The 14,026-nt window shown below is 46.5% G+C and overlaps 1 protein-coding gene across 1 annotated transcript in view; it reads left to right on the forward strand.

Moving 5' to 3' along the window:
- The window catches only part of PIK3R2 (phosphoinositide-3-kinase regulatory subunit 2), a 138,677-nt gene that overhangs the window by 41,240 nt on the left and 83,411 nt on the right, over positions 1-14,026 (forward strand). The window contains exon 2 of the mRNA XM_085638687.1: positions 3,949-4,764. Within this exon, the coding sequence (XP_085494813.1) occupies positions 4,428-4,764 (337 nt within the window). The 5' untranslated portion in view covers positions 3,949-4,427. The remainder of the gene's footprint in view (positions 1-3,948; positions 4,765-14,026) is intronic.

Raw genomic sequence — 14,026 nt, forward strand, 5'->3', positions numbered from 1 at the left:
AAGAACTGTTTCTGAATATAAATAGGTGAACTTCGGGGGAGAGGTGCTCGGTCGCCGAAGAGGATTCTCATATTGGCCTAGGGGAGCGGCCTTACCAGGGGTATCTTCGCTCCAGTTGGTGAAAGTGAAGATAGTGCCGAGGTGCAGGCAAAATAATTGAGACCTCCAACTGCCTAAATTAAATCGGCAAAGAAAAACAAGAAGGCTGATAAGCCTGGAGACAGACTTAGACGCAGAGTAGAAAGTGAAGAAAAACTACACACGTCAAAGCAAATTCCAGTGCAGGGACATTTTTTCACTTGGTAGATGGAGCTGAGAGATGGAACCAAGTGAGCGGGAATGATGCGCTGTCAACTGAGAGAGAACCTGCTCTTGAGCGGGAATGATGCGCTGTCAACTGAGAGAGAACCTGCTCTTGGGAGATCTAATGGTGGGCATCTGTTGACCAAAATTAAAGGCGCCGGTCCCCGAAACCAAGGGTGTGGCAGTGGAGTGGAGGCAAGAGCCAGGGAAGCTGGGATAATCGCATTAATTTCCCCAGAGGTGTGCAACATGCAATACCTTGTTTAGAGGGACGTGGCACTTGTAGTTGAGGGACGTGGGGGCGGTAGTATTGGTGTTATGTAACTCAAACGCCATAGACGTGGTTTCTCACTAGGAGCTAAAGAGTGTCCGAATGGACAAGTAATAGCGTAGGCCTCCCATACAGCTCCCTATATGCACGTAAAGACCTCTGTGCGGTGTGGTGCTATTGCCGCCTCTCACGAGCACTTGGACATTTCTTGGGGCAAACGGCCATGTGCTGGAGTTACCACAAGGGTAAAATTGTGCAACTCCGCCGACAGCCGCAAATAAGAAGTGAGCTAACGTCAAAGAGCGGGCAAGATATGTTTGGTTTGGACGCCGGCGGGTTCGTCTGATACTTCGAATAAAACCACATCTGTACTTGGCGCTGCAGCCCTTTTGCAAATGATTTACATCAGTTTTCCATGTATTTGCACAATTCTCAATAGTTGCCGTTGGCAATGCGGTGGTGTAATATTTCGACTTTAAGGCCCAGTAATGCGGTTACCAGCTCGGACAAGCCACCGCCTGATGTCTGGAGCCACTTGCCAAACTAAAGATTCATGACTGGAGTGGGGCGCTGGGCCATATCATATATTTCATTTGAATTTTCATCCTCGTGAGGTGTGGCCCTTTTCTCCTCCAGTTGTTTCTGGTTTCGGATATTTTCTGAAAATTACTTTTTCGATGACTTTATCTTTTTTTTTTTTTTTTAAATGTATACCTGTACTAATATGGCCTTTTTCACCTCTCGATTGTTTCAGGTTTGGCATCTTTTCTGAAAATGTATTTTTTGAGACTGTATTTTTTTTTTTAAATGTATACCTTTGTTAATGTGGCCTTTTTCTTCTCCCAGTTGTTTGGTATATAGGGTATTTTTTTAAATGAGTTTTTAGAGGCTCCTTTGTTTTTTCATATATATTATACCCTTGCTGATAAAATATGGCTTGGATTATTGACCAGTGTAGCGAGGTTTGTGCCATGGCAGCCGTTGTGCTGGGCACTCACAAACTGTGCATAGCTCGTGTGTTGGCAATCCAAGATTTAGCAACTGTTGGGGCCTTTCCTGAGGTGTAAAGAACGGAGAATCGAAATACTAGGTTCAGTCCTTGACTGCGTGTTAGAGGCTGCCAAAGCCAGAGTATGCTGTGAGTAGGTGTGCTCTCTGCAGAGGTTTTTGGGTTTATTTACGTGAAGAGTTTATTGTACATTAAAGAATAGGAAAAGAAAATAACTTAAATATTTCAACATAAATGAAAAAAGTACGTTTCCACCTAACTACAACGTTACTTTAACCTTTGGTTTTTTCAGTGAATATGAAAACACACACACTCACACTCTCTCTCTCTCTCCCCCTCTCCCCAACACCACAGATGTCCCTCTAAATACATTTTGGAAAGAGTTTACAAAATGTTTGGCTAGAATGATCCAGAAAGGTTGTCATTGTAATTCGTGTTTAAGGGGTAGCTCAGTGGGTTCCGCGCTTTAGTGCTCGCTGGGCGGATTGGTAGCAGGACTGACTGCAGCTTTCATCCTAACGGAGTTGCCAATATGAGTACTGGGAGGCAGTAACTAATACCAGTTATTTGTGCGCCAACGCACAATTTTGTTAGCAGTGTGTGCTTAGCCTAATGTCAACGTTATTATGTTAGTATTAATAAAAGTCTTTTTTACTGTGAAAGGGTTTTTGAAGTATCCTGAGTGGCTGGCAGCCCCCCCCCCCACCCTCCCCACCCCTGTATTTCTCGCTTTGTTGGATTCAGAGGACGGTTCTAAGGAAGGGCTCGTCTGAGTGAGACAAATGTGTTTTCAATTTATCCATTTTCAGATACCTCACAAATGATGGCCCGTTTTATTTTTCAGTTAAATGTTGTATTTTGATTTTTTTAAATGAAAAACAGGGAATAAATGAATCCAGATTTTAGCTTGAATTTGTCTCCTAGGAAGAGTTATGGTAATCTTTATCTCTTTATAAAGAAAGTTTTTGTATTACCTGCAAGAGTACTCCCAAACCTGTGCTTGTTAAAGCCAGACCAGGCCACTGCCTTTAAAATTTACTTGGGACAGACTTTTTTTTCTTTTGTGAAATCAGGGGCTGTGGGTGGGCGTGTCCCACACATCTCTTTCCAACAGGAAATATTGCTTGTTGGTGTTGACCACAATTAAACAGTTGGGCTGGAGTGATGCAAGTGCAGTTTGAGCTCTCCAGGCGTAATCCCAACCTCTCATCGAGAGCAGTCTCATCTGTGGACGGTCTCATCGCTGGACGGTCTCAGCCAATAATTGAAGTTGGCTGTGGGTAGCGCTTTGCGTCTGTAGCTTTCTGAGGTGACCGCTTTAAGCTGAAGTGACTCACACTGTTTCTGTAACTCTGAAAGGACAAATTTAGTGCCTCATGTCTTTGTTTTAGACAACTTTACTTTCAAAACAAGCACCCTCATTTTTAGGTCTCGGTTATAGATGGCTTTAGCAGTATATTGGCCAGACCTATTGTTTTCAATTCACATAGAGTGGGCTTTGGTTCAGCTCCTTGCTCATGATTGGCTGGCTTTATTGACTATCTTCGTGGTCTCCTCTTGCTCAGGGCCTTTCTTTAATCTTGTGTTTGACCCGCCTGACTAGGAGCATTTAATTCTGTGTTTTGATTGGTTGACTTGTATCCTTCTACTGCTAACTTAGCTTGCATACAGGAACTACTTTTTTTTCCTTTTAAGCACTCAATTAGAGTAAATGTGTTTTCTTGCTCTCCCCCCCCCCCACCTAGCCGCTCCCCTTTTACTTTGCTCCCCCCCCTGCTCCTCGCTTCCCCTTTGCGTTCCCCAGTTCATCTCTGTGTTGCTTCTAAACCCACCACCCACGCTGTTCGTCCCATTTTTGTCCACGACTTTCCATACGTGTCATTTTTTAAATATATCTACCACACTCACCGCTTGTCACCCTTGCCCTCAAAATTTTCTTTAACATTTTTTCATGTTTTCACTTTTTTCCCCCAGGACTGTTGTTGAGTGTTTATTTTAATAGCTTTTTTACCATTTCAAAATGCCTTCTATGAGTGTGCATGTGTTTGAATTGGTATGTTTAGATGCTATAAAGGAGTTTAAAAAAAAAAATACCGCCATGGATGAGCGTGCATCTGTGGCATTCATGAATGAATTTCTAACCTTTGAACAAGTTTGTTTAAAAAAGGCCACCAAGGATGCCCGGTCTTCCATGGAGGCTATGTAAGTAAAAGCAGTGAAGGACCAAAGCAGTTTGTTTCAATGCGAATACCTCTTGCATTTGCCAATGCTTGTTTCTCTTGGTAAGCACTGTGTATTGTTGACAGACATTAGCAGAGGAACTTGTGGGCCTTTGTAATAACTGACTTCTTTTGTCTTCAATTAGATCGTGACTCGACACGCAAGTCTGTGACTCGATTGAAAGAACCTTTTGCAAGTGGGCACCAACAAGGCTGAGTTGGAAAGACACATTTTTAGCACTTATTTTATCTATGTTTCAGCCTAACTTTGGAAGACGTAATCTCTAAAGGCTGAGGATTGAAGAGCAAACTCTAATTTCCTTTGCCGCATGCGTGGTCAGAAGTGCTGGATTATGGTTGTCGCACTATCCCTCTGTTCAATAATTTGGTTGAACCGAGGATTCAAGCTACGGAAAGGGGGTACTTAAGAGAGGTCGTGAGCAAATCCTGACCAGAGGGGTTTGTGTCATGATCCATGTACCCTCCTCCCAACACAACTCCCAGCTCGACACAAATAACTGTACGTAGCCGACCAGTTGAACACTAAAGCTAGCTCAGCAGACGCAACTCTTGCCTCCAACCAACCTTCTCCGTCACAACCGTCCGTAAGGAAACCTTCGGGACAATGGCGGCAGAAGGGTTTCGTTACAGGGCGCAGTTCGAGTACCGCAAGCAGCGTGAGGAAGACATTGACCTGCTACCTGGAGATATCCTGACCGTCGGCCGAGGAGCCCTGCTGGCTCTCGGCGTCAAGGAGGGCGACGAACAGAACCCCAAGCAGATCGGGTGGATCCGAGGCGTCAATGAGCGCACCAAGCAGAGGGGGGACTTTCCTGGCACCTATGTAGAGTATGTTGGCCCGGTGAAGGGGCCCCTCTTGACTCCCAGGCCCAGGGGACAGAGACCACTGCCTGCAACCCCAGGGGGCAGCTCACCCAGGCCCGACTCGTGCGATCTTCAAGGTAAGAGACTTGCACTTTATATTGCATGGTCAATGTTTATTGACTTAGTTGGTAGCCATGTTGTTTCATTTTTCTGTCTATTCTTCTTTCTCCAAGCCGGGTCCTCCAGCCACACTTGCTTGTTCCGCTAGTCATTATGAAGGGACTGGGCCAGTTGCCCTTTTGTTAGGTAATTAATTGTTCAAGGCTTGAAGTCTCCAGCTTCTGCTTGTGGTCGTATTTGTGAACTTGGGTAAATGTAACTGCAGGCAGTCGGGGACTTTGTAGTTCTAAGCCACAGTGAAGGAGATCAATAGGTTTCGGTCCACAATTTTTCCATTAGGTCTTCAGGTCGAGGTCAGCCTATCTACTAATGCTCTTGACGTCCTGCTGGTTTCTTTGATGGCTAGTGTGCACACATTGTTGGACTCCTATGGGCTAGCACCAAAAACTTCAGAAAAGACCTTTGTTTGCAACGTGTGCAGCAGTATTAGCACTGAAGTCCAATTAGAGAGCGCCTGGAGTCTGAATTAGTGCATTGTAGGCCCTTCCGGCTTTGTTTTAGGTTAAATGCATGAATTTGCTGTTTAATCTCCTTAGAATTTTGCTAACAAGGAACTATCGATAAACCTGTACGTATCTTATAACTGTTTTGCTTTAATTTTTTTTTTACCTGTGCGTTGGCATGCATTTTTTTATAGACTTAACATCCGACAAGATGATGTGCGTTGAGCTTTACGCACTTCTGTGGTAGTAAAGAGGCATTTACCCTTCTGTTTTGGGGTTTGCCGAAGTGCAACAGGGGCATTAAAAAAAAAAAAACATTTTGGGGCTATTTTTTTTAAATACTTGGAGCTCTGCGTTGTTATAGAAACGCATGGGTTCAATCCTTTTTTTTTTTTTTTTTAATTCCTTAATTAATTGATTGACTTGGAGGCCAGAAGATGTACAAACTTAATCTGGTGAATGTAAGTATTTTTTTAGGGTGGTGGGGGACAAGGGCACAATCAACTGGTTGCAGTGTGTGCATTTTGTTCCCGTGCAGCAATCGGGCGGTGCTTTAAGGTGGGTGGGGTATACATTTACCTTCCCCTACAGCTTCTTGGGGCCCCCTGGGCCCCTCCCCTTGTAATAGAAAGAGTGGAGGCCTTTTAATCGTTTTCTGAATTAAACCCTAGCCCCAGGAGCAGCACGGGGTGCCGGCACGGCTGTCAAGGTTGGGCGGTGATGAAATGAAGGGATTTTCCTCCATCATTCTGATGTGGGGTGGAAGTGGCGCATTCCTCTTTCCCAGACGGCTCCCGGGGCCTCCCCTGATTAAATTATACCAGCAGGGCCCTCTGGAGCCCGGCTGCACTGGAGTCTTAGAATGCCTGGTATGCACGCGACCGCCTTCAGGGCTTTGACTACCATTTCGAGCTGAAATTCTCCACAATTCAAAGCCAAAGCCATATACTCCATGGTACTTAAAGGTTGGGCTTTGATTGATGCAGTTAGATTCTTATAGAACAGGGACGTCCAACCCCGGCCCAGGAGGGCTGGCTCCATTCCATTATCCGCTTATCTGCAGAGATAAATTTACATTTGCGTGAGTCTTGATGGAGTTTACATCTATGCAAACAGGAGATTATCAGGCCAGTATTTCTTCTCAAGGCCCACTGAAAATTTAACATTGACAAAGATTTGGGTAAGGGAAGTAACAATTGATTTACAGATTTTGGAACGTCTGTTGATCATGGATTGATCACTTCAGCCTATAAACGCTAACTCAGCGTTATCGGCCTCGCAAGGCAAGAGGTCGACAAGCGAGAGATAGTACGCCGCTTCCAAAACTGCTTGGCGTAGGAAGATGGGGATTTAGGAAATTACCAAGATTACCGTGCGGTAATCCAAGATTACCACACGGTAATCCAAAATTACCACACGGTAATCCAAGATTACCACTCAGTAATCCACTACTTATGTACTCATGTGATTGAGACCACTCCATGTTCTATTATCCTCTTACGCTTGACGGGTATTGCCAGTTTATTGTTTGTACGGTCCTTGAGTAGGTAGGATAGGGTTTGTTTTTTTTTTTTGTCTTTTTATTTTTAAATCATGAGGGTAACGAAGCCTCTTAGGCCAGGTTTTCTGTAAACAAGACTCCAGCAGTGAAGACAAAGTTTCAGGCGCTCGCTACAAGATCACAGATTCAAAATCTGCAATATTTCAGGCTTCAATAGTTTGACCTTAGCAGTCTTTACTTGTTTGTTAATATTTGAATACATATCTGTTAGTAGATCTAGAGTTATAGATTCATTTTTTTAAAAAATTTGCATAGATTGATATTGATTTTCAAACCCTCATAATCCTGTTTCTATAAGACACCCGTTTTTTTCTCCCCCTGGTCAAATTCCTAGAAATATCTGCAACTCGCCTACACTGGGAAATTGATGTATTTGCACGTTGGTATGGATGTAATATTAAGGCTTTACTTGTCGTTTACAAGATAATGACATTATAAAGTGACATTAATTAGCCTATATTATTAAAGAAATGAGTCGGTTACATTTAGCCACGTTGCACACTTCCCAGAGTTTTTTTCCCAAGTCCAGCCCTCTAGCCGTCAGCTGACAGGATCTCGGCGAGCGTCATACAAGAGGTTTGTGTTCAGCACAAAGCACGGTCACCCAAGGTGGCCGGACAAGTCGGGACAAGACGCGCAGCTGGGTCTGGTTTCTAAGAAAAGCTTCTTCAGAGGTTATTAAAACCCTCCATTGTGCTCGAGGGTGTGAAGCTATTTCAGGATCCATGGTACTTCTGCAAAGCGCCCTTGACAGGAGAGAGGTGCCTCGAGGCGCTCCTGCACTCACTGTGAGATGTTTGCTGTCGTGGTGGGATCCAACGTCAGATGCAACGGGGATCTCTCGGCTGCAGTGGCTTGTGTTGTCGGCCCACGTTGTGATATCCTCGGAGACTCTTGGCGAGCACTGAAATTAAACCACTCTAGAACCCAGTTGCCTGAGGGTGGTTCATTTGTGATAGCAAGCAGTGTCTGTCTGTCCCCACGCTCTTCACTGGCAGTGTCTGTCTGTTCCCACGCTCTTCACTGGCAGTGTCTGTCTGTCCCCACGCTCTTCACTGGCAGTGTCTGTCTGTCCCCACGCTCGCTCTTCACTGGCAGTGTCTGTCTGTCCCCACGCTCTTCACTGGCAGTGTCTGTCTGTCCCCACGCTCTTCACTGGCAGTGTCTGTCTGTCCCCACGCTCTTCACTGGCAGTGTCTGTCTGTCCCCACGCTCGCTCTTCACTGGCAGTGTCTGTCTGTCCCCACGCTCGCTCTTCACTGGCAGTGTCTGTCTGTCCCCACGCTCTTCACTGGCAGTGTCTGTCTGTCCCCACGCTCTTCACTGGCAGTGTCTGTCTGTCCCCACGCTCGCTCTTCACTGGCAGTGTCTGTCTGTCCCCAAGCTCGCTCTTCACTGGCAGTGTCTGTCTGTCCCCACGCTCTTCACTGGCAGTGTCTGTCTGTCCCCACGCTCTTCACTGGCAGTGTCTGTCTGTCCCCACGCTCTTCACTGGCAGTGTCTGTCTGTCCCCACGCTCGCTCTTCACTGGCAGTGTCTGTCTGTCCCCACGCTCTTCACTGGCAGTGTCTGTCTGTCCCCAAGCTCTTCACGGGCAGTGCCTGTCTGTCCCCAAGCTCTTCACTGGCAGTGTCTGTCTGTCCCCAAGCTCGCTCTTCACTGGCAGTGTCTGTCTGTCCCCAAGCTCTTCACGGGCAGTGCCTGTCTGTCCCCAAGCTCTTCACTGGCAGTGTCTGTCTGTCCCCACGCTCTTCACTGGCAGTGTCTGTCCGTCCCCACGCTCTTCACTGGCAGTGTCTGTCTGTCCCCACGCTCTTCACTGGCAGTGTCTGTCTATCCCCAAGCTCGCTCTTCACTGGCAGTGTCTGTCTGTCCCCAGGCTCGCTCTTCACTGGCAGTGTCTGTCTGTCCCCAGGCTCTTCACTGGCAGTGTCTGTCTGTCCCCAGGCTCGCTCTTCACTGGCAGTGTCTGTCTGTCCCCACGCTCTTCACTGGCAGTGTCTGTCTATCCCCAGGCTCTTCACTGGCAGTGTCTGTCTGTCCCCAAGCTCGCTCTTCACTGGCAGTGTCTGTCTGTCCCCACGCTCTTCACTGGCAGTGTCTGTCTGTCCCCACGCTCTTCACTGGCAGTGTCTGTCTGTCCCCACGCTCTTCACTGGCAGTGTCTGTCTGTCCCCACGCTCTTCACTGGCAGTGTCTGTCTGTCCCCACGCTCTTCACTGGCAGTGTCTGTCTGTCCCCACGCTCTTCACTGGCAGTGTCTGTCTGTCCCCACGCTCTTCACTGGCAGTGTCTGTCTGTCCCCACGCTCTTCACTGGCAGTGTCTGTCCGTCCCCACGCTCTTCACTGGCAGTGTCTGTCCGTCCCCACGCTCTTCACTGGCAGTGTCTGTCTGTCCCCACGCTCTTCACTGGCAGTGTCTGTCTGTCCCCACGCTCTTCACTGGCAGTGCCTGTCTGTCCCCACGCTCTTCACTGGCAGTGCTGTGTGCCTGTCTAGGGGGTCTACTTTATTAGTACGACTGGGTGCTACCCCCAATATATTCATATTTCCATCTCTTTCTAATGATCGAGGGGAAGTAAAACGTCATAACTGAAACAAAAAAAACGGTTAAATATAAGATTGAGAAATGCATTAAAAAACATGTAGAAAAATGGGTGCAAATTAAATCAATGAAAAGAAATCGAAACAAACTGGTTAGGGCCCATACGGCTGTTATTTTGCTACATTTTGAATGTTTTGTGTAGTGTGCTGCAGAACCTGGTTTTGTGTGTTACAAGTTGCTAAAATTGCTGTGTTTTTCACATATTGCAACATTGCAATCCTTTGCAAACACCACACTGATGTCGACTTGCGCAGGTTTACGAGCATGCTAGGTGGGGCCCTGTAGTTATTAAAGTGCTCTGTCAGGGTTGGCTTTTAAAGTGCCTGGGGACTGCAGCCGTCTCCTCTCTGAACAAAAAGCGCCAGCTCTCTTCCTGGAGTGGAACAAAAAATGAATTCTTCCTGCCCCAGGCCTTTGCCTGTCGTTGAAGCCGACCTCCTGCAGCAGGCCTGGTTTCGAACAGAAAGTAAATTGTGAGCGGAGGCGGTCACATGGCGGGCCTGGAATGTGCCGGCTCAGCAGGCTCCCTGCACCTTCCGCCGGCATCCGGCCAACCCTTGGAGGGAAGATGGCTGCCGCGTGGCCAGGAGGATGCTGAGCCCTGGAGAAGCCGCAGCGGCCGCGAAACCTTCTTTAGTTATTTGGGGCGCCGTCGTTATTCATGTTCAAGATTTATTTAAAGGGTTTGATACAGCGCAGACCTAGACCCAAGGAGCAGTGCGCAGTGTGTTGCACAGAACATTTTTATTGTAGCAGGAGCGTCGCAGAGTTGAGGTGGACCCTGGGTGGGCATCCAACACAGGCCACATATGCAGTCACCTGGCTGTTGTGCGGCCTGTAGCTCTTGTTAGCTGCCTTCAGTGCACATAACATCAGCCAGGAACAGGCCCAGTACCATCTGCAGTGACGCACATCCCACATCCGCAAAAGGTGCAGCCTTCCGGGTCTACTCAGCAAAGTCCTCGAACTCTCTTTCCAACTCACTCAAGTTCACACACTCGCCTAATATCAGCAGAACATGTTGAACACATAGCCAAAAGTGCCCCATTGATTCCGAAAGTGCCCCATTGATTCCGAAAGTGCTCCATAGATTCTGAAAGTGCCTCTTAGATTCTGAAAGTGTTTCATAGATTCTGAAAGTGCCCCATTGATGCTGAACGTGCTCCATAGATTCTTAAAGTGCCTCTTAGATTCTGAAAGTGCTCCATAGATTCTGAAAGTGCCCCTTAGATTCTGAAAGTGCTCCATAGATTCTGAAAGTGCTCCATAGATTCTGAAAGTGCTCCATAGATTCTGAAAGTGCTCCATAGATTCTGAAAGTGCCCCTTAGATTCTGAAAGTGCCCCTTAGATTCTGAAAGTGCCCCTTAGATTCTGAAAGTGCTCCATAGATTCTGAAAGTGCCCCTTAGATTCTGAAAGTGCCCCTTAGATTCTGAAAGTGCTTCACGACCATAAAAATGGTAAAGCACTGTACAAATGTACTTAACAAACCTCCACTCACACTTCTGATAGCACAGCTGCACACACATAGTTTGCCTTCCATCGAGTGAAGCGCCCTGATGCCACGCCAAAGGCGTGCAAAATGCTTTGAAAATTGGACCAATAACACGTGACATGACATTGGTTAGGCAATCCCAAAATCGGGCTTACACCGCCCTGTCAGGGGCCTCCTCGCGCTGAGATGCTGCTGCCGTTCCTGGTGCACAAGTTACCAGGGTCAGCTGGGGATTCATTGCACCACTGTTTTACAGTTACAAGCACTGGTAGCTCAGTCTCGCTAGGGTTTCCCTTTGCATGCTGGTATCTGTAGTCCTGAACTGAATTTAAAATGGGATGACCATAGTAGAGATCAGGGGCGTAGCTACGATCCGGTGCAGCAGGAGCAGTGGCACCAGGGCCTATTGAACCCTGAAAATGCAGTATTTTACTACCCCACAAGCTGTCAAAGGGGCCATTTTCCATGCTTGCACAAACTTGGAAATGGGACACATGATAGCTTAATTTCTGTGCCCCACAGGCACTATCGATCCATTTGATCAGGATTTAGTAAAGGTTGAATAAAAAAAAATATATTGCCTTGAGAAAGCTCTGTGTGGGGGTTCAAGGCACTACACTGTCCAAATTAAAACATGGGGGGGGGGGGGGGGGGAGTGTCTGTAGTGTAAATTAAACATTTTGCAGTCTGTCAGTACTCTAGTTCACAATTCCTCAAATGATGGACTGTATACTTTAACCAATCTGTATGGAGCAGAACTCATCATGTCGACCTTTGAAGGATGAGTAATGTGTTAGCCCTGCTGGTATTTGAATGAGTAACTTTCAGGTTACAGATACATCTCCACCTAGGCTGCATTCATCCGCTGACTGCCCTTCCGTCCAGTTTTTTTATACTGAATTATATTATAGAAATGTTAAAAAGTGTACAGTCGTTTCCTGCTTTTAAAATCCATAAAGCAGAAGTGTGTGTGTGGATTTCCGTTATTAAAGCCCTGAGCCCCGAAGGGTTTATAGAAGAAAATTGATCTAGCCCGCATCACCACAATAATGGTACCTTCTCCCGCCCTGTGCCCCCCTATAGCTTTCCCTTAATCCTCGTTTCCCAATTAAGGCCTAAGGTCGTGACCCCTTTCTCAAAGAATCTTTCATCTTTCAAATCCCTGTTTTCAAGTGACTCCAAATGTCAGTTATTGAATTACCAGAAGATTCCTAATGGTAAAATTGGTCAATTCTCCAAGGAACTCCAAGTCTAAATATCCGAAATCGTTTCCCTTTTCATTCACAAATTTAAGTGACTTCTAAAGTTAAATTGGCAGGTTCCATGAAACACTTTGTGTTGGTTGGGAAGTATTTTAAGAAGTGCACAGGCGCTCCAAATCCTGGATGGTTTAAAACAAAGTGAGGTCCCAAGGTTTTAAAAAAAAAAGAAATTCAGCATGTAAGATTTATAGAAACTAGGGGTGCGCGAGGATGTGTCCGGATGAGAGCCCTACAAGTCAAATATTAACATTCCTTAAGTATACAAAAGTGATGGGTGGAATGCTTGATTTAATCTCAGCCACTGGTAATTACTCGGGTGGCATCCCAGTCCATTGTTATTTCACCCACCATGCCGCCTCTGTTTGGACCCACCGATATGCAAATTAGTCTTGAGCCTGCTCCAATGGGAACAGTCCAGCCCGAACTGCCATGTCGGGGTCCTCTCTGAACCGTACAACCAGCAATATAGGACTGGTTTTGACCTTGTTATGGGCTTATCAGCTCAATATAGCTTGTTTCCAGTGACAGTGTGCACGGGATCCACGTCTGGGCATACCCATCCCACTTAGGGCGACATGCTAAAGCGATGGCTGGAATGCTTGAATTATTCTCTGCCACTGGTATTTACGCGGGCCACTATGCCACTGGATTCAGACTATTCTGGCTGATGAGGGCTGAAAGCCCGAAACAGGTCCCAGGATGCTTAATTTCGGTCCAGGGAGAACCTGGCTTGGCAGTTCCGGCTGGACTGTTCCCATAAGGCACAGGGTCCAGACTGATTTGCATATGGCTGGGCTCGGCCTGGTTTGACGTTGTGAGCATAAAAACAATGGATTTACTCCCAGATCCCTTGACTGGGGGTGAGTGTTTGACACTGTTCAGCATTCTGTCCATCAATTGCTCTTGTTGTGCAAGTATTAAACCATCAGCAGCTTGTCGGCCAGTCTAACACCGTAGATAAAGTTCTCCGTAATTGTGCCCTTTGCTGTCTGTACACCACAGACAAGCACTGCACATGGATGATATCGTCAGCTAAGTCGATGGTAGTAAAACCAAGATTGGAGCAGTTCCCTATTTCTGGCAGAAAATTCCCTGTTTGGAAAGATAAACTACAGAAAACTCTCCTCACTCTAAAAATCTTTTTGAATCCAGTCTCTTGGCCACTAAATGAGCCCCAAGACAATTGTCCCTCGGACGGTCCCCGTCTCATTCTCCTAACACGCTTGGATACTTCTAGTTTACCCCTAGATATATGTCAAAGTTTTGAGCTCTATTGAATTAAATTCTTTCTTCATTTACAAAAAATGAAAATCAAAAATATTGTGCACATAAACAGCAAAATACGTCATAAGCAGTGATTACGGTTGCTGTGACTGCTCTTCGGCTCTCCTTGACCTGCCGGATCGCTGGTTTTGTGCTAATCCTCCGAGCGCTTTGTCAGAGTTTGAGCAACAGAGGATGTGAGCTGAAATAAGGGGTTATTGCGGGGACTGGAGCTTCTAATTGTGAAGTTGGAGAGTTGTATTCTGCATGTAGTGTGGTTGGACAGCTTTGCTCTGCTTGAATCGGGCAATGCATTACAAATGTTGTGACTTTGCCGTAAGTTGAGTGCGAGATGCCAATTTCAGATGAAGAACAGCCAGGCTCCTAAGCGCGGAACCCTGTCCAACCTTAAGACTAAGAAAGAAATCCTCTGTTGGGCTATATTCTACTGTTGAAAGTGTGTTAGGAAAAATTATTTGCGATCCTTGATCCACCGTTGCTCCTTGTGGAAGGCTGACTGCACCGCAGGGTGGTTGTCTATCTGTTCACTTATGACCAAGACGAGTTGGGAAGGTCCTACGTGGCGAT

This window comes from Triturus cristatus, chromosome 12, assembly GCF_964204655.1.
Source record: "Triturus cristatus chromosome 12, aTriCri1.1, whole genome shotgun sequence".
NCBI classification, from domain to species: domain Eukaryota; kingdom Metazoa; phylum Chordata; class Amphibia; order Caudata; family Salamandridae; genus Triturus; species Triturus cristatus.